Here is a 19,788-nt window from a genome sequence, read left to right as displayed (position 1 = left end):
TGCAATCGTGTCTGCCTGTCCCGCATCGGACTGGTCAGCCACAAACGAGCCTGCAGCTGACGTGGACTTTTTACCCCCTCCATAAATCTTCGTCCGCGAAGCCAAGCCAAAGACATTGCAGGTCTTAAATTCCAGGAATTTTTGGGAATGGTAAATTTTTACTGCCAGTTTCTTCCACGAGCAGCTCGCATCATGAAGCTTCTTTTCAATTTACTGTATGGAAACACTTGAACCATCCATTGGACTGAAGAGGGAAACAATGCTTTCTTGAAGATGAAAGATTTGCTGACTCATGCCACTGAGCTCAGCTACCCAGTTTTAAATGCACTCACTCTACAGACACTTCCAGTATGGCTGTAGGAGGTGCACTTTATCAGTTTGTCAATGGGCAGTGCTTCACTCTTCATGAAGCGGAGAAGAAATACAGTGCTTTTGATAAAGGAGCTTTTGGCTATTTACTTGTCTATTTGACATTTCCGTTATTTTTTTTGGAGGGGAGAGTTTTTACTATACACCAACCACCAACCCATAAAATTTCATTTTCCAAGGTTGAAGATTCCTGGTCAGCTCAATAACAACAGCAATTATCATTCATTTCATTCTCCACAAAAATACTGCATATTTTCAGAAAAGACAATGAAGTAGCTGATGCACTTTCCCACTCTGCTTCACTCAAAGTTTTGTCTGTAGATCAAGCTATTAACTACATAGCTTTGGTCGAGGCCCAAGAACATAATCATGAGACGAATGCTTATCAGACTGCAATCGTGAACCTGAAATTGGAAGATGTCCAGTTTGGAGATAATGACAAACTACTACTCTGTGATATATCAATGAGACACCCACACCCAATAGTTCTGGCATCACGGGAACATGGAGAATTCAACTCTGTGCATGGTCTTTCACATCTATCGATTAAATTGACAGTTCGCATGGTTTCGGCCAGGTTCGTGTGGCACAGTCTTTAAAAAATACATTACACAAGTGGCGAGGTTCTCCATTTCCTGCCAAAAAGCAAAGGTTCAGCGGCATACCAAGGCACCACTACAGTTCTTCCCGGTAGTTACTCAATGTTTTGCTCTTGTTCTCGTGGATATTGTTGGTCCGCTTCCTGTTTCAAGAGGATACTGTTATCTTTTTACAGTAATAGACAGGTGGCCTGATGCTGTGCCTCTGGTAGATGATACTACAGACACTTGTGCTCGGGCATTCCTCAGTTTCTGGGCATCTCATTTTGGTTTAAAGGCATATGTTACTTCAGATAGAGGACCACAATTTACTTCCTTGCTGTAGATGGCCTTGTCTTGCTTGCTTGTTACAAAAATTCATCATACGAATGCCTTTCATCCCCAGGCCAATGGAATGGTGGAAATATTTCATCAACATCTCAAGTCGGCCTTGAATGTTTGGATAGAAGGCCTGAACTGCCCTGGGTATTACTGGGCATTAGAACAACTCCAAAGGAGGACCACCAAGCTTCATCTGCTCAGCTCATGTGCGGTACATCGTTGGTGGTGGAGACCGTAGGAAAATTGACCCTTATACCACCGTCGTCACATGGAGAACACTCTTTTGTGCCTGAGGACCTCAAAAACTATGAATATCTTTGTCTGTAGGGGAACACTTGGTCAACCTTTATAGATGCCCTACCAAAGACCATCTAGGATACTCAAATAAACTAGGTCGACGTGTATTTTGGACATTGGAGGGAATCCACAGTCTTTCGCTATTGACAGGCTTAAACCAGGTCATGTGGGTAAGTCTTCCACACTATAGCAGTCAACAGTCCATCGCAGAGGTCGACCACCTAAAAGACAGTCAAACCTTTCTGCCTTTTCTTGGGGGGGGGGGGGGGAAACAACATGTAGCAGTGCTATGGTGGCACTACAACACCTAGGAGGCCTCGAACTGTCCATGTGACGTCAGTGCGTGATGACGTCAGTGCGTGATGATGTTAGTGCGTGTCAAGCGCGTGGTTCTGGCCTTTAAAAGGTTGCTTGGGTGAAGAAGATTAAATCCATTTGATCCATTCTCGAAACCCCTTGTGTGGTTATTTAATCCTGTCCACTGCAATTCCAATGGCCACAAACTGATTTGAAAGATGTGAATAATGCAAACAGTAAAATAATTATTACTTAGCAAAATACAGATAAGAAAATGAATCTGAACATTCACAATTATGGCTATATATTCATAAGGATGTTTTCTGTTGCGCTGGAAAGTGTGATTACTGAATGGCATTCACTGGCACTGTTGAGATGATGAACACCAATTTGTTAGCTGTGCACAATAATTAACTTTAAGTTTGCTCCAACTGGTTTAAAAATTAATTCCATTTGTTGAAGACTTGAAGGAAAATTAGTTAGCAAGTTTCATTTAAGGGACCCTAGGTGTGTTCATTTAAATAGATTTCTCAGAAAATGGAAATGTTTTTAATTGAATGTTTCAAGCATCTGGTGATGGAACATATCAAAGTGTATGTCCCAGAGATACTGCACTAATTTAATTCACCTAGAGATAGAATCGTTCCACTGATTTTTTTTTAAAATATATATTTTTTTTATTTTTTTCATTTCCCCCCCAGCTCATTTATTCCCTCTTTTATTTATTCCCTCTCTTTTTTTTTATCTTTTATTTATTCCCTCTCATTTATTTTTAATTTTTATTTGCTCCACTGATGATGCTATAGTATTGTCCATCCACTCTATCCTGACCCACCTGGAGAACAATGTCTCATATGCCAGGTTTCAATTCATTGACTTCATCTCTGTGTTTAATGTGATAATTTCCCAGAGGCTGGTGGAGAAGCTGTCCTCAATGGGACTCAACACCCCTTGCTGTAACTGAATTCTAAATTTCCAAACAGAAAGATCACAATCTGTCTGGGTTGGCAGCAGAACGTTGCACCTCGGCTGTGTGCTCAGCCTGCTCCCACTACTGACCCATGACTGCAAAGCCAGATCCAGCTCCAACAGAGTCATCCAAGTTGCAGAGGATGTGATAGTTGTTAGCCTCATTAGCAACAACAGTGAGTAGCACTACAGAGAACAGTGAAAATTGTGAGATATGGTAAGAGAATAACAACCTGAGTTGATGTGGATGAGACAAAGGAGATGATTGTGGGCTTCAGGAGGATCAGGGATGACCACACTTCACTACTCATGAATAGCTCAGTAGTGGAGAGACTAAAGTGCATCAAGTTCCTCAAAGTCAGTTGAAGAAATGACCTATCCTGTTCAGACATATCTCCTCACTCGTCGGAAAGGCACAACTGTGTTGCACTTCCCAAGAAGACTAAGGTGGACAAGACTACCAGCCAGCATCCTGTCAATTTCCTATAGGAGCTCTATCAAGGGCATCCTGTCCAGCAGCATCACAGTGTGGTAAGGTTACTGCAGAGCATTGGGTTGGAGCTCAATCCGCAGGGCCATAAGGGTGGCAGAGAGGATCACTGGGGTCTCCTTCCTCCTCATCGACTTGATTACAGGGATTATTGTTGGAAGAGAGCTTGCAAAATAATTGAGGTCCCCTACCACCCCACATACAGCATCTTTCAGCTACTTCTGTTGGGAAACAGATACTGGAGTGTCAGAGCCAGAACTACCAGGCTGAGAAACAGCTTCTTCCCATGAGCAGTGAGAATGCTAAAAGACTGAAATGAACTGCTCGTACAATTCTCCAAGATTATTCTGTTTATTAAACATATTTATTTGTACGGGTTGAACCTCTTTGTGGTCTGGCAACCCCCATGGTTCGGCACATTTGAATCTGGCACCATTAGTACAAACTCCTTACAGACAGCTTGGGACTCAAACCCTGGTCCTGATTGCTGGTGCTATAAAGCCGTTGGGCTAACCGCTACACTAACTGTGCCACCCCCACAGTATTATTTCCTGTTTTAAGCGTTGTACTACTTTTGATATGTTTACATGAGAGTTCTCTTGGGGGTCAATTTCTGTTTTCCTGCATTTTCTGTGATCTGGCAATGGCTAGGTCCCAACGTCACCGGATTAAAGAGGTACAACCTGTATAAATGTTCTGCATATATGTGTTTTATCTGAATATGTGTTTGTATGTTTTTGCACCGAGGACAAGAGAAAGCTGTGTCGTCAGGTTGTATTTTTACAGTCAGATGATAATAAATTTGAACTCTTTATCAGCTGAAATTTTTAGAAATACTGTGAGGGCACATAACCATGTTTTTAATGGTCAAGAGTGGTGATATTCCTTTATCAGCATGGATTAGTATGTGTAATTATGTTGTTATGGCTGTTACAGAGACATGACTGATGCCAGGACAGGATTGGTTGATGCAGGTACTAGGATTTAAATGTTTTAAAAGGGATAGGTTGAGAGGTAAAAGAGGGGAGGGAGTAGCAATACTGCTAAGTATCACAGCTGCAGAAAGGATGGATGCTGTGGAGGGATTATCCACCGAATTGGTATAGGTGGAAGTCAGAAACAAGAAGGGAGTAATGACTATATTGGGACTAGTATTTTGGCCTGCAAATAGTCTTCTGGGCATTGAGGAACAGATAAATAGACAGATTTTGGGATTGTGCAGAAACTACAGGATTGTTGTCATGGGAAACTTCATCTTCTCTAATATTGACTGGCACCTTCTGAAGGCAAGAGAGATAGACGGGGCAGAATTTGTCAGGTCTGTTCCTGACACAGTATGTGGAACAGCTGACCAGAGGAGAGGCCATACTGAATCCAGTACTGGGTAATGAACCTGATCAGGTGACTGACCTCTTGGTGGTGGAGCATTTCGGTGGCAGTGACCACAACTGTGAGATTTAGCATAGCTATGGACAAAGATAATACCTAGTGTCGCCGAGAATATTCTCCCAGAATCACAGTGCGGCTTTCGCACAAACAGAGGAACTACTGACATGGTCTTTGCCCTCAGACAGCTCCAAGAAAAATGCAGAGAACAAAACAAAGGACTCTACATCACCTTTGTTGACCTCACCAAAGCCTTCGACACCGTGAGCAGGAAAGGGCTTTGGCAAATACTAGAGCGCATCGGATGTCCCCCAAAGTTCCTCAACATGATTATCCAACTGCACGAAAACCAACAAGGTCGGGTCAGATACAGCAATGAGCTCTCTGAACCCTTCTCCATTAACAATGGCGTGAAGCAAGGCTGTGTTCTGGCACCAACCCTCTTTTCAATCTTCTTCAGCATGATGCTGAACCAAGCCATGAAAGACCCCAACAATGAAGACGCTGTTTACATCCGGTACCGCACGGATGGCAGTCTCTTCAATCTGAGGCGCCTGCAAGCTCACACCAAGACACAAGAGAAACTTGTCCGTGAACTACTCTTTGCAGACGATGCCGCTTTAGTTGCCCATTCAGAGCCAGCTCTTCAGCGCTTGACGTCCTGCTTTGCGAAAACTGCCAAAATGTTTGGCCTGGAAGTCAGCCTGAAGAAAACTGAGGTCCTCCATCAGCCAGCTCCCCACCATGATTACCAGCCCCCCCACATCTCCATCGGGCACACAAAACTCAAAACGGTCAACCAGTTTACCTATCTCGGCTGCACCATTTCATCAGATGCAAGGATCGACAATGAGATAGACAACAGACTCGCCAAGGCAAATAGCGCCTTTGGAAGACTACACAAAAGAGTCTGGAAAAACAACCAACTGAAAAACCTCACAAAGATAAGCGTATACAGAGCCGTTGTCATACCCACACTCCTGTTCGGCTCCGAATCATGGGTCCTCTACCGGCACCACCTACGGCTCCTAGAACGCTTCCACCAGCGTTGTCTCCGCTCCATCCTCAACATCCATTGGAGCGCTTACATCCCTAACGTCGAAGTACTTGAGATGTCAGAGGTCGACAGCATCGAGTCCACGCTGCTGAAGATCCAGCTGCGCTGGATGGGTCACGTCTCCAGAATGGAGGACCATCGCCTTCCCAAGATCGTGTTATATGGCGAGCTCTCCACTGGCCACCGTGACAGAGGTGCACCAAAGAAAAGGTACAAGGACTGCCTAAAGAAATCTCTTGGTGCCTGCCACATTGACCACCGCCAGTGGGCTGATATCGCCTCAAACTGTGCATCTTGGCGCCTCACAGTTTGGCGGGCAGCAACCTCCTTTGAAGAAGACCGCAGAGCCTACCTCACTGACAAAAGGCAAAGGAGGAAAAACCCAACACCCATCCCCAACCAACCAATTTTCCCCTGCAACCGCTGCAATCGTGTCTGCCTGTCCCGCATCGGACTTGTCAGCCACAAACGAGTCTGCAGCTGACGTGGACTTTTTACCCCCTCCATAAATCTTCGTCCGCGAAGCCAAGCCAAGCCAAAGAAAGGACAAAGATAAAATCAGACAAAATGGTAAAGTGATTACTTGGGGAAGGGTGAATTATGATGGGATGAGGCAGGAGCTAGAGAGAGTAAATTGAGAACAGATGTTCTCGGGGAAAAAGCACAGAAGTAGTATGAAAGATGTTTAGGGACCACTTGCGTGGGGTTATGGATAGGTAGGCTTGTCCAACTGAGATGGGGTAAAAATTGTAGGAAAACGGATGCATGATTTACAAAGCAGGTGAGGAAGAAAGAGGCATACATTAGATTTATGAAGCAAAAAACAAAGAAAGTCTCATGAGAATCATATGGTATCCAGGAATGAACTTAAGACTGGACTTTTTTGAACTAGAAAGGGAAATGAGAAGGCCTTGGCAAGTTGGATTAAGTAAAATCCAAAGGTGTTCTATGCATATGTGAAGAACCAGAGTGAAGGTAGTCACTTAATGATAAAGGAGATAACATGTGCCTAAAGGTTGAGGAGAACTGCGAGGACCTAACTGAATACTTTGCTTCAGTATTCACCAGAGAAAAAGACCTTGATCAAGGTGAAGTCAGAATAGAACATGCTTATGTGCTGGATCTTATTGAGATAAGAAAAAAATCCGTTCTGGATCTTTTTAAAAACATTAGGATTGATAAGTCCCCGGACTGGATGAGATGTATACCAGGCTACTTTTGGAAGGATGGGAACAGATTGCTGGGGCTCTGGCAATAATCCTAGCATGCTTCTTGACCATAGGGGACGAGCCAGAAGACTGGAGAATAGAAAATGTGGTCCTCTTTTTTAAAAAAAAATAGTGGGGAGAATCCTGGGAATTATGGAATTATAGTCTTGCATCAGTGGTGGGCAAACTATTGGAGGAGATTCTTAAGAATAGAATCTATCTTCATTTGGAGAAGTACAGTCTACTCAAGGACAGTCAGCAAGACTTTGGGAGGGGAAGTTATGCCTCACAAGACTAATTAGGTTTTTTTGAGGAGGTAACAAAAGAAATTGATGAAGGTAGAGCAGTAGATGTGGTATCTATGGATTTTAGTAAGGCATTTGACTTCAGAAAGTCATGAGATCCTGCAGAAAGCAAAATAGAAATGGATGTAAATTGTTGTAACTGGAGATTAGTGACTAGTGTAATTCTGAGAGATCTGTACTGGAATGCCACTGTTTGTGATTTTTATAAATTACCTGGATGAAGAAGTAGAGGAATGGGTCAGCAAGTTGCAGATGATGATGTTGTGAGTAGTGTCGAAGTTTGCGATAGGTTATGGCAGTATGAAGACAGAAGGCAAGATTGGGTAGAAAAGTGGCAGATGGGGTTCAATTCAGCTCAGTGTAAAATAATGCATTTTGGAAGGTCAAACTTGAAGGCAGCATACATGGTTAATGGCAGGATTATTAATTGTGTAAGATCAGAAAGACTTCGAGTTCCAAATCTGTAGATATTTCAAGGAGGCCGAGCAGGTTGATTGGCTTATGGTATGCAGGCCGATTGGTTTATGGTATGCAGGCCTTTATTAGTCGGGGGATTGTTCGAGGCGTGAGGTAATGTAGCAGTTCTGTGAAACACTGTTTTGACCACACTTGGAATGTTGTGTTCAGTTCTGGTTGCCTCATTGCAGGAAGAATGTGGAAGCTATGGAGAGGATGCAGAGGAGATATAGTAGGATGTTGCCTCAATTGGAAAATTAACAGAGTGAAGAAGGATGAGAGGTGACTTAATAGAGGTCTACAGGATGAGGAGAGGCATAGCTAGGGTGGACAACCAGCTCATTTTACCTGGGGTAAGAATAGCAAACACCAGGCACAATTGGTGTAATGGTTAGTGGAACACCTTTACAGCATCAGTGATTGGGACCGGGTTCAAATCCACTCTGTCTGTAAGGAGTTTGTACATTCTCCCTGTGTCTGCCTTAGTTTTCCTCAAGGGCTCTGGTTTCCTCCCACCATTCAAAACCTACTGGGGGTGTAGGCTAATTGGGTGTAAACTGGGTGGCTTGGACTCGTGGGCTGAAATGGCCTGTTACTGTGTATGTCTAAATTTAAAAACTGAACAAAGTGAGAGGAGGAAAATTTGGGGGAGACATTAGGGGAAAGTTTTTCCACGCAGAGTAGTGGTTACTTGCAGTACATTGCCAGGGTGATGGTAGCGGCTGGTACAATATGGACAATTAAAAGACTCTGATGCACAGATACAAGAAAAATAAAGGTTTATGGGTGTGAAGTAGGGAAGATTTAGTTTGCTACACGGGCCAGTGGGTCAGTTCTGTTCTGTAATGTTCTATGTACTAGAACAACAATTTTCACAGAACTTTGTGGCACACCACTCGTCACAGGCTTCCAGACTGGAAAAACAAACTTTTATTCTCTGCTTTCTAGCCAATTTTCTATCCATTATGCTATCTCACCTTTAATCCCATGTGATCTAACCTTCCATTACAGCCATCTGTGCGGAACCTTATCAAAAGCCGACTTGAGCAGGAACCAGGGTTTAGATGTTGGGCAGGAAATTTCAACGTGAATGATATTGACCTTGAGAATTAAAGTTGGTGAGTGGAGAGTAGTCCATCTTTTGTGCTTTGCAGGAGATGATATGGGTGAATTATTCACCGCAGGATACCATATTTCTAGTTTATTCTCGTAGTTGCAGTATTCGTATGACTGGTCCAGTTGAGTTTCTGGCCAATAGTGTTACAGAATGTTGATGGTTGGGCATTGAGTGATTGAATGCCTTTGAAATTTAAGGAACTCTCATTAGAGATAGTCATTGTTTCATGCCACTTCTCCACTTATCAAGGTGATTGTGAATGGAATGGAATAGTGTGAAGTAATCAATAAACATCCTTACTCCTGCCTTTGTAATGGAAGAAAGTTCATTGATGCAACTGAAGATGGTTAGACTTTGGACACTGTCTGAAGGAACTCCTGCAACATTTTCCTTCTGATTGACCTCCATGTGGGCATTTTTCTCAATAATGAATGTGTTCTGTATTTTTTTGTGAGGTAGGAATGATTTTTATTTTGTGGGGGAAATAGCTCAGCATAATATTATGGGCCTGGACTGTGCTGTAATGATCTATGTTCTGGTACCTGTAAGCCATGTTGTGATTTCAACTGATCATGTATAATGGAAACCATGATACTTAAATATACTGAAAAAGTCAACAATTTGTTTCCAGAATTTTAACTTTTTATTGTTTATTAAAATTTGCATTACCATCAAATTTCTATTGATTAGATTGAAACACGTCTATTGTTCTTGTGGTAAACATGAAAATCTGCAGATGCTAGAGTGTACTATTTGGCACAAATGCACTGGAGAAGTTTGGCAGGTAACCCAGCATCCACAGAAACTAAAACACAACTGCACCTGCATCTCCTCCCTCACCATTAGTCAGGCCCCCAAACAGTCTTTCCAAGTGAGCAGCATTTCACCTGTGAATCTATAGAGGTCATTTACTGCATTTGATTCTCTCAATATGGCCTTCTCTACCTTGGGGAGACTGGATACAGACTGGGAGATTACTTTGTTGAGCACTGTTGCTCTGCCTGCTGTGACAAGAAGGACCTCTCAGTGGCCTTCACTTTAATTCCACACCCCATTGCCACACTGACCTGTCTATTCACAGCTTCACGTATGGTCAAGTTGGGGCCACCCGCAAATTGGAGGAACAACATCTTGTATTTTGCCTTTGCAGTCTCCAACCAGATGGCATTAACATCAATCTCCATTTTCTATTAATCCCTTACCCGGAGTCTCTCTTTCCCTCCTCCCTCTTCCTCCAGCTCCCACCCCTTCCCTTCTAGATCCTATCACAGGCCCTTTGCCCTTTCCCCTATTGCTTCTCACCTTCCTTTTCTTCTATCCTCACTTGTGTTCATCTATTACCTCTTTCCTGTCAGCCAGTTTTCTCCAATCCTTCCCCCCCCCCCCCCCCCCCCCCCAGCCACTACTTTTTCAGGTGATGGCCTGATTGTTGGTCCTCCTGAAGAAGAGCTCAGATCTGAAATGTCAACTGTCTTTTACTTTCTGTGGATCCTGCGTGACTGGCTGAGTTTCTCCAGCACTTTGGTATACAGCTGTTTTGGTTTTAATACAGAAAAGCTTCCATTTGAAACATTCACACTGCATTATTTTCCCATTCTGTTTTTCAGAATCTAATCTGTACCGCTGTGGATTCAGAGGTTCATCACATCTTGGAATCCCATATAATCAATCAAAGGTCAGTATATTCTGCAAAGGATCTCAATGAGAGCCCAGTTATTTTATTAATTTAGCAATTTGTCCAGTTAGTACCCCACTCACAAGGCAGCTTGAAAGGATCCAACCCATTCATCAGGCTCTAAAATCAACTGGGTCCCTGCCCCTTCCCCAGAGGTAGTTGGGGAACCCAGTTAAACTTGCTTAGGTCGTGTCCACTGCAGCTTGAAAACAAAAATGGCCTCGCAGGGAAACCCCTGCTGAAGTGTCTTCCGTGATCGAGGGAGAGAGGGTTCACTGCCATGGGGGGGGGGAGGGAAGGGTCCACAATTGGGGGATTGGGGGGAGTGAGATCACTGACATGGGGGGAGAAGAAGAGGGGTCACCACGATTGGGGGGGGGTGGGAGGTCAACTGACAACTGGTGGGGGGGTGGGGAAGAGAGACTGACCACTGATAATTTGCATGATGCGTCACCTACCACATCATTGTTGGGGCAGGTTCCCCCTTAAATCGTCATGTTGGCAATTCCCCCCGCCTCCAGCTTGAAAGATGCTGGAAGCACCTTTAGCCCACTAGTCGCACCTGGGTCCCTGGAGGGTTACCCAGGTGCTGCAACATTAACTGCTGAAGACTAAATGTTCTTTTTTCACTGCTTCTTTGAGATGGTCTACTGTATATTGTAGTCTAGCTTCATAGTTCAGAAATAATGTTTAAATACATGGCTTGATTTAAATTGTACCTATCACCTGAAGAATTTTTGAAGATTTTCAGCAGATTAAACAACATGAAATTTCACCATAGATGAGGCAACACACAAGGGAATTATTGTGGTGGAGTCATTCAATGTTCCTTTTTTTAAGTGCTGAGAATTTTAAAATGAGGACAGTGAAAATACCATATGTATTGCATAAAGGGATTAAAGTGGGGACTTCTAAACAAAGTGATCTAAATTGGAACTGGATGAATCAGCATTATCAGACTGCAATAATTCTGTCATAGTTTAAAACACAATCCCCCTCCCCTCCCCCACCCCCTTCTTCCTCCGTCCTCTCTACATTCCCTGTCTTCTTTAGCACAGACATGATAAACTCTACCTAGTCCCTTATCATATTTAATTAACACCTTTGGTTGGTCTGAATTCCTCCCCCATTGTTTGAATTCTGAAGCTTTCAAACATATCCTGCTTCTGCCTTTTCTGTTTTTGTTGCCCTTGAAGAAGGGCTCAGGCCCAACATGTTGGCAATATATCTTTGTCTCCTATGTATGCTGAAAAGAGCAGCTGAGTTGCTCCACAATTTCAGTGTGTTTAAGGAAAAACAGCAATTTGGACATAAGAAAATAAGGCATTAATTTCAAACATGGCATTTAATGCAGATGATTTTTATTGTCTTATCCTTCCCAATGTCTAATTTTTGAATCCTCTATCTCTGAGAAAGTAAAATAACTGATTTATTTGATTTTTTTTTAACCTACAAGCAAAACTAGTGAATTGCTGATATTTTCACTTCTAACCCTAATGTGTAGTTTTTGAAATATTTTAGAATTATGGTACACCTCATTTGTATGACAGTGGTCACATAGCAATGACGTACACTGGCCTAGCTAGTCTGGTGATACTTGGAGATGATCTGAAACGGGTAAATAAGGAAGCATGTTTAGCCGGGCTTGGAGCACTACAACTTCAAGATGGCAGGTATGGTAAATTCTTTATTATCCTAGAAGAAATTAATTTAATAACCTACAATTTCAACATTGCATTCATGTAGCAGTGATATACAGTAAAATCCCAAATGTCCAGCACCTACGGCGATCTCAGATCCCAAATATGCACATTTTCCAGTTGGAGATGCACTTATATTGCCTAAGAAAAATACCTGCATTAAGAATACACAGTTTAAAAGTCAAAAGATAGTGCAAAATGTTGTAATTAAAGAAAAATCAGTATTGCAGTCCTTAATTATGTTAAGTTCACTTTAATCAGGTAATTTCTGTATCTTTAAATTTAACCTCAATCGCTGGTGCTGTAATAGTATTGCACTAACTGCTGTTGTCATAATTAACCTCCTCCCCCAAGTTTACAGATAAGCCTTACTAATAAACCTAATATTAATAACAATAAGGACTCTTACTAGGCAGGAATAGGGAGACACTTTGGGAGAGTCATCCCTGCAGCAAGCAGCATTGGCTGCCTCTTCATCCTGGGCGATGCCATTTTATTCAAGCAGCTGCTGTGGGTGGGACATGACTGTGGCACTCCTGGATGATAATTTGCTCCCATCTTAACCAAGGGTTTGTGTGTTGCTTTGGAGAACATTTGCTTTTACAATTGTAAATTTTTATTTATTGTTTATTTCAATTTTTAAAAATGTATTTTTTTAAATTTTGTCAGTTGGTTTGGTTGCCAGTTGTTTGAATTTCAGATAGCAGGGATTTTACTGTACAGTACCACCATTAGATATAATTTGGGTTTATTTTTAATTGATTGGAAATGTCTGAACTTTACTTAAAAGCTTTTTGATTCCTGTAAGGAAAATCAGATTTTGTATTTATGAAAATGAAGTGAAAATATTCTGATTATCCATTGCCTTGGGATTTTGTTCAGTTACTTGGCCATTTTCCTTCATTACTCAAACCTCAGAAATGATTTCCTTGCTCTCAGACTTTGATTTGGACTTGTGGAACAGGTTTGCAAAAATAAATGTTTCTATGTCTTTATTTATGGCCTTAGACCAATTACATTAGCCACACTTCACAGCTTTCCTTACAAGCTTGCTGACCTTGATCATTGGATGTCAGTCGGATGAAGGATTTTTATTTATCTTTTCCTTTTCCACACAAGTTCCTACAAAGGAAAAACCTTTTAGCACTGAAGTAAATTAGCTTGCCCAACTGAAATCAAGTTGGGGAGGGGGGTGGGGGGGGCGGTGTGGAAACACTTATTGTACTTGTTAAAAATATTTTGTGCATTATTTTGTGGCTCCTGCTGAGAACTAACTTCTTCCTTTGCTGATGGCCATTTTTGTTGAGAGAGGACAGAGAAGTAACACTGATGGCATAAGGGAGAGTGATTGTATTGCTTTCTCTCAAACCTAAGCTTATCACTAGCCCTGGGACCACAACAACCAGCCTGCTGACTATCCCTCAACCCTTCGCAAAACTTCAATAAAAAATCCTCTGTGCCCACTAATAGATACTAATTCCTATCCACCTCCTTCTCGCCACTTTTTCTGCATGCATCTGGAGTTGCTCTTTCTCGCTTGTCTCATTGCTAGATAAGATGCCAGGAAAACAGGGCACTAGAATGAGAACACACTGAATAATTTGGGCAGTACCAAATCAAGAGGCAAATGGCACTGACTGAGCAAAAATCATGATAGATGCCTAAAATTGTAGAGTCTGGGACATCTTAGAGCCTTACCCTCTGAGGTAACATGTTAAAGTGATTTGCGTTAAAATTTGTTTTGTTACTTAAGATTTGACAAAATATTAAATGTAAATTGAAATTTGTTATGATCACAAGCTGAACAACAAGGAAACTTCCATCTTCAATACCAAAATCCCAACAATCTAATTTCTAAACTCTGGACCTAACTAGGTCTCAATGCCCTATTTCTGCAACTGGATCCTCAACTTCCTGATCTATGAACCACAATAAGTGAGGATTAGCAATAACACCATCTCTATGATGACCTGAACACCCAGTGCCCAGCAAGGTTTTGTACTCAGTGCCTTAGTATACATCTTGTACAGTCATGACTATGAGGCCAAATATTGCTCTAGATCCACTTACAAGTTTGCAAATTACACTGCAGTTGTTGCCCAGATCTCAAACAATGATGAGATGGCATAGAGAAAGGAGATGGTGAATCAACTGACATCTACTTTCTTAATGTCAATAAAACAAATAGCTGGTCATTTGCTTCAGGAAATGGGGTGGAACCTATATCAATTATGCTGAGGTGGAAATGATAAACCTTTAAATTTTGGTTTTATTTTGCACTACCTGTTATGTTTAAGGACAGGTTGACTTGCCTGGATAGCATGCAAAACAAAGTTTTTCACTAGGCTGGTATAGCTGACATCACATCTAAGCTCTTACACTAGATATATTTTCAAACATTGGACAAATTATATTTTCAGTAGCTCAAATAACATTTCATGCAGTGGAGTCAAATGAAATTTAGGGACGAGTTGTATTTGTCACTTCCAGATTGCTGCAATGGTATGTCTTTGTTTTCTGTTTTATGACTGTTTTACAGCTTCTATGCAGTGCCAGAAGGAAGTGAAAATGACATGAGGTTTGTCTACTGTGCCACTTGTATCTGTTATATGCTTAATGATTGGTCAGGAATGAACACACAGAAAGCCATAGAATACATCAGGAAAAGCATGGTAAGGAAAACAAATTAGATCTGTCTTATGAATAAAAGAAGAAATGTTGCATTTTGCACTTTGATTGTAAAATACTGCTAGTGTTGAAAATCTGAAATAAAATATTGGGAATGTTTGGTAAGCCAGACAATATATAGAGAAAATGGTTAATTTTCTAGGTTTCGTTGAGTGTAAACTAATTCATTTTCAAATTAAATGTGTACTGTTGCCCCTTTCTACTGAAACATTATTAACCAAATAATAGGGGTGGCGCCGTTAGCGCAGCAGCTAGCGCAACGCTGTAACTATGCCACTGACCAAGATTCGAATCCAGTATTGTCCGTAAGGAGTTTGTATATTTTCTTCATGTCTCTGAGTTTCTTCCGAGTGCTCCAGTTTCCTCCCACCTTCCAAAAAAAAGTACCGGGGTTGTAGGTCAATTGGGTGGCATGGGCTTGAAAAGGCCTGTTACCGTGCTGGATATCTAAATTTAAAGTATTGCATTTGTCACCACAGACGATTTTTGACGTGTACATTTTCTGCACTAATTTAATCAAGTTTGTATTGCACTGGAATATTTCACATTCTCATTTATTTCAAGTACGGTTAATTGGTCACATGGGTGTAATTTGGCAGTGCGGGCCCATGGAATAGAAGGGTCTGTTATTGTGCTATGTAACTAAATTTAAAGTTCAAGCAACTTAATTGTTTACATGGAAAGTGTACTTTAAGAAATCATATTGATGGAAAATATTCCAGGCCTATCTGTTGCATGAAAAGTAGAAGGGCTAGACCACACAGATTTCAAATCTGGACTTCCATTCAGTCAATGAGTTCCTCATTCCAACATAATAGCTGTAATCCTGGATTTATTTGCATTGCAGAAATTTATCGGTTTCAGCTTTATATCTCATGAGTTAGCCTGCATTCACAATCTTCATCATAAATGCCAAGACTGCTCCAGTTCTTGATTCATCCATTTGGGAAAACATCCTCAGTGGATCTTCCATGTCACAAGCTTGTTATTTCTTAAAATCATCTGATTGTTCCAAATATGTGTTGAGGACTTATCTTTTCTCACAACTTACCTCTTTATTCCAGGATTAGAATTAGTGAAGCTTCTGTGCACTGCATCCAAGGTTTGATTTTTGGTTCTCAGTGTTGATGAAAGGCCAACATTTATTGGTCATCCTGAATATCATTCAGAAAGTAGCTACTGTCCTAAACCACAATATTCTTTGTGGTGTTGGGTTGGAAATTCAAGGATTTGGATCCAGTAATCATCAAGGAACAATGATATACTGTACATTTCAAGATTGTGTTCTGTTTGAAGAGGAACCTTTAGGCAATGGTGACTCAACCAGCTGCAATCCTAGTCCTTGGAGGTAGAAGTCAAGGTCTTGGGAAGTAATATTGGTAGCCAAGCTGAGTAACTGGAGAACATTGGGTGATGGTTCACACAGCAGCCACTGAACGCTGGTGATGCATAATTAATGCTTAGGGTGATTGATGAACACCATTCAAGTGGGTTACTTTGTCCTGGATGACGAGAGTTGTTGGAACTGTGCTCATCCAGGAAAATAGAGCCTATTCTTTTGCTCAGCGGAAATAGACTCACTTGCTCGCAATTTTCTATTTATTGTGTTTTCTTTTGTTTCCTTTTTTGCATTCATTTTTGATTTGCAATTCACTTAGAAAGTCTTGTTACAGGAAAGAAACGCACTTTAAAGACTAATGCCGATCATGATTGATCAGCTTGTTTTTGTTTCACCTTAAACTACCTGAACAGGTTCAACTGGGAATGGAGGTTTCTATGAGTCAGCCTCTGTTTTGAGAATTACTTTATTATAAATAGATATTTGAAGTCTATCCTGAATGTTAATTGTTCAAAATTGTTGAAAACTATTTTATAACCAGTTGTTGAGCAATAGATAGTTAATAAGATCCCTGCCTTTTAGTCAAAATAATTACTTATAACATGGACGTTGGTCGTTTGGTCTGTGCCAATCCCACCTGTCCCATTCTTCCTCTTCCCCGAGCTTTCCATATACTTTGTAACCTTCTCTATGCTAATCAACACCCTTTGATTCTTTTGCCATTAAGGGATAATATTACAGAAGCCAATTATCTGGCCCACACATTTTTATAATGTGTGAAGAAATTCGAGTACCCTGCAGAAACCCATGTGGTCTTGGAGAAAATGTGCAGATTTCACATACTAAGCACCAGTCTTCCTTTATTTGTCACTAATGGTCCACTATGCATCCCTAATTAATCATCAATGCTAATTATGCTCTAAATTTTAAGATTAAAAAAAAAGACATGTAACAGGTCCTTCTGGCCCTCGAGCCCATGCCACTCAAATACCCAAATCAACCTACAACTCCCATAGGTTTTGAAGCATGGGAGGAAACCAGAGCACCTGGAGGAAGCCCACACAGAGATGGGGAGAAAATACAAACTCCTTACTGGATTGTAACCCAGGTCATTAGCACTGTGTAACAGCATGTGCTAACCACTATTCTAACTATGCCACTCTCTGATTCTTTGCAAACATATTACCCATAGTGATATTCGAGGTTAAAGTGGAATTGGATTCCTTTGGTAATGAGAGAAGATTGTAAAGGAGTATGGGGAAAAAAAGAAATGGGTGCATGTGTGAATATTCATTGAAGTTGCAGGGCAGATGAAGAATATGGAATTCATAGACTCATTAAATTTAAAAGTGAGTATGTTATCGTGCACATTTTTAAAGCATTGAGGCTAAAATTGGAGTGCCTTCTATCCAGTTCTGGCTACTAGATTTTATAATAGCAAATTTATGACTCAAATTGGCATTCAGCCCCTTGTTTGTCTGAGCTGAGTAATAACCTAATTACACCCAGTACAGTACTAGGTTCCCAAGTTCACAAATCCCAACTCTTTAAGTAAATATCCCAATGTGAAGATTTTTTTCACCTCTTCTAGCCATTTGCACAATGAGTTCTATTCTACTACCACTGCCCATACGTGTCGTGGTGGGGTGGGGGGGGGGGGGATCATTTCCTCATCTCTCCATCAATTGGTTTAACTCTGTTTCTCTTTTTTTTAACCTTATTTCTAAAGAAAATGGATCTAAGCCCATTGTAATCCATATAGCCTCATTCCGGTCAGTCCTCAGCCACTTTGGTTCTGAAGAAAGCAACTCCCACAGATCCTGACCTGAAACAATAGAAATAAAGGGATCCTTATTTGGTTGGTCACGAGTTACTCATGGTGTTCCATAGGGGCCACTTTTTAACATTGTATGTCAATGATTTGGATTGCAAAATAAATGGCTTTGTAGCAAAGTTTGCAGATGATCCAAGGTAGTTGGAGGGTCAGGTAGTGATGATGAAACTGAGAAGCTGCAGAAAGACTTGGATAGATGAGGAGAGTGGGCAAAGAAGTGGCAGATAAAATACAGTGTTGGAAAATGTAAGGTCATGCACTTTGGTAGAAAGAATAAAAGGCAGACTTAGTTGGATAGGTGAAGAATTCAAAATTCAGAGGAGCAAAGGGACGTGGGAGTCCTCATGTAGGATACCTTAATCGTTAACCTCCAGGTTAAATTGTTGAAGAAGGCAAATGCAATATTGGCATTCGTATCTAGAGAAGTAGGATATAAAGATGCTTTATTTTTATGGCTTGGCTTTGCGAACGAAGATCCAGGAAGAATCATAGACGTGGTTATGTCCTTTGAGGTTGTGCAATTAATATTTTAGGTGGAGTGCAAGCTGTGCAGTACTGGCCCCACCCTTTACACCCGAGTTAAAGTCGATGAGCAGCAGCTTGGTGTGTAAGGCATCGTTCTCCAGGTGGCTCAGGACTGAGCGAAGGGGATGAGGCGGTGTAGCATTGTGTGTGGAATGATTTCTATAGGCGAATTGAAATGGGTCCAGCATCTTTGGGAGGTGTGCTTTCTGTGTTCGATCACCAGTCACTCGAAGCATTTCATAACGATGAAGGTCGTTACCACAGGGCTGTAGTCGTTGAGGGCTGTTATTGTCACCCTCTTTGGCACTGGGATGATGGTGGCTGTCTTGAAACCCGTGGGGACAGTGGACTGCTGCAGTGAAGTGTAAAAGATGTACGTGAAGACCTCCAACAATTGGTCTGTGCAGTCCTTCAGTGTCCGGCTATGTTGTCTGGTTCCGATGCCTTGCGTGAGTTCACCTTGGATATTGTTCTCCTCACCACTGCTGTGCTATGTAGGGGGACATGGAGCTTTCTTTGGCATCATCCTGTTTTTCTCATCAAACAGTGCGTAGAAGGTGTTCAGTCTGACCAGAAGGGAGGCGTCGTTGTCTTTAACTTGCAAGATTGTCATGATCACTTGCCACATGTGCCTCATGTCGCACAGCTGCCTGTGGATCCTCTGTGCATACCCATGTTTTGCCTTCTGGATTGCACGGGAGAGTTTAGCTCTAGTTGATCTTGGTGCCGTCTTGTCCCCTGTCCTGAAGGCAACATCACGAGCTCTGAGAAGTGCACAGACCTTTGCAATCATCCATGGTTCTGGTTTAGCCCTGGTTGGGAAGCATTTGTTCTTGGTAACATCTTCAATGCACTTGGTGATTTAGTCAGTCACTAAGCTCTTGTACTCCTCTATGACCATTTACATGACCTCCCTTAAACAGCTCCAGTCCCTGGACTCAAAACAGTCCTGTAGTGCCTCTGTGACCCCCCACCTAGCCACGTCCTGTTGCAGTACTTGAAAGAAAAAATAATTTTGAGCATGAAGAAACTCCGGAAACTGCACTGTAGAGAGTTGTCATAGAATTGGCCAAATGCCCACATCATTTGCATTTACTTTTCTTAAAGCAATTTTAATCATAGACTGTCTTGTACAATCACATTTGGATATCAATAA

At 41.6% G+C, this 19,788-nt stretch overlaps 1 protein-coding gene across 3 annotated transcripts in view; it reads left to right on the top strand.

The window, feature by feature from the left end:
* pggt1b (protein geranylgeranyltransferase type I, beta subunit) overlaps positions 1 to 19,788 on the top strand; it is a 67,928-nt gene that overhangs the window by 18,021 nt on the left and 30,119 nt on the right. For all 3 annotated transcript variants that reach the window (XM_069931187.1, XM_069931176.1, XM_069931171.1), the window contains exons 3-5: positions 10,479 to 10,546; positions 12,068 to 12,219; positions 14,786 to 14,918. In XM_069931187.1, coding sequence (XP_069787288.1) covers positions 10,479 to 10,546; positions 12,068 to 12,219; positions 14,786 to 14,918 — 353 coding nt within the window. The remainder of the gene's footprint in view (positions 1 to 10,478; positions 10,547 to 12,067; positions 12,220 to 14,785; positions 14,919 to 19,788) is intronic.

This window comes from Narcine bancroftii, chromosome 1, assembly GCF_036971445.1.
Source record: "Narcine bancroftii isolate sNarBan1 chromosome 1, sNarBan1.hap1, whole genome shotgun sequence".
Lineage (NCBI taxonomy): Eukaryota > Metazoa > Chordata > Chondrichthyes > Torpediniformes > Narcinidae > Narcine > Narcine bancroftii.
The sequence above is the reverse complement of the archived record's forward strand: the minus strand, read 5'-3'. Positions and strand labels throughout refer to the sequence as shown.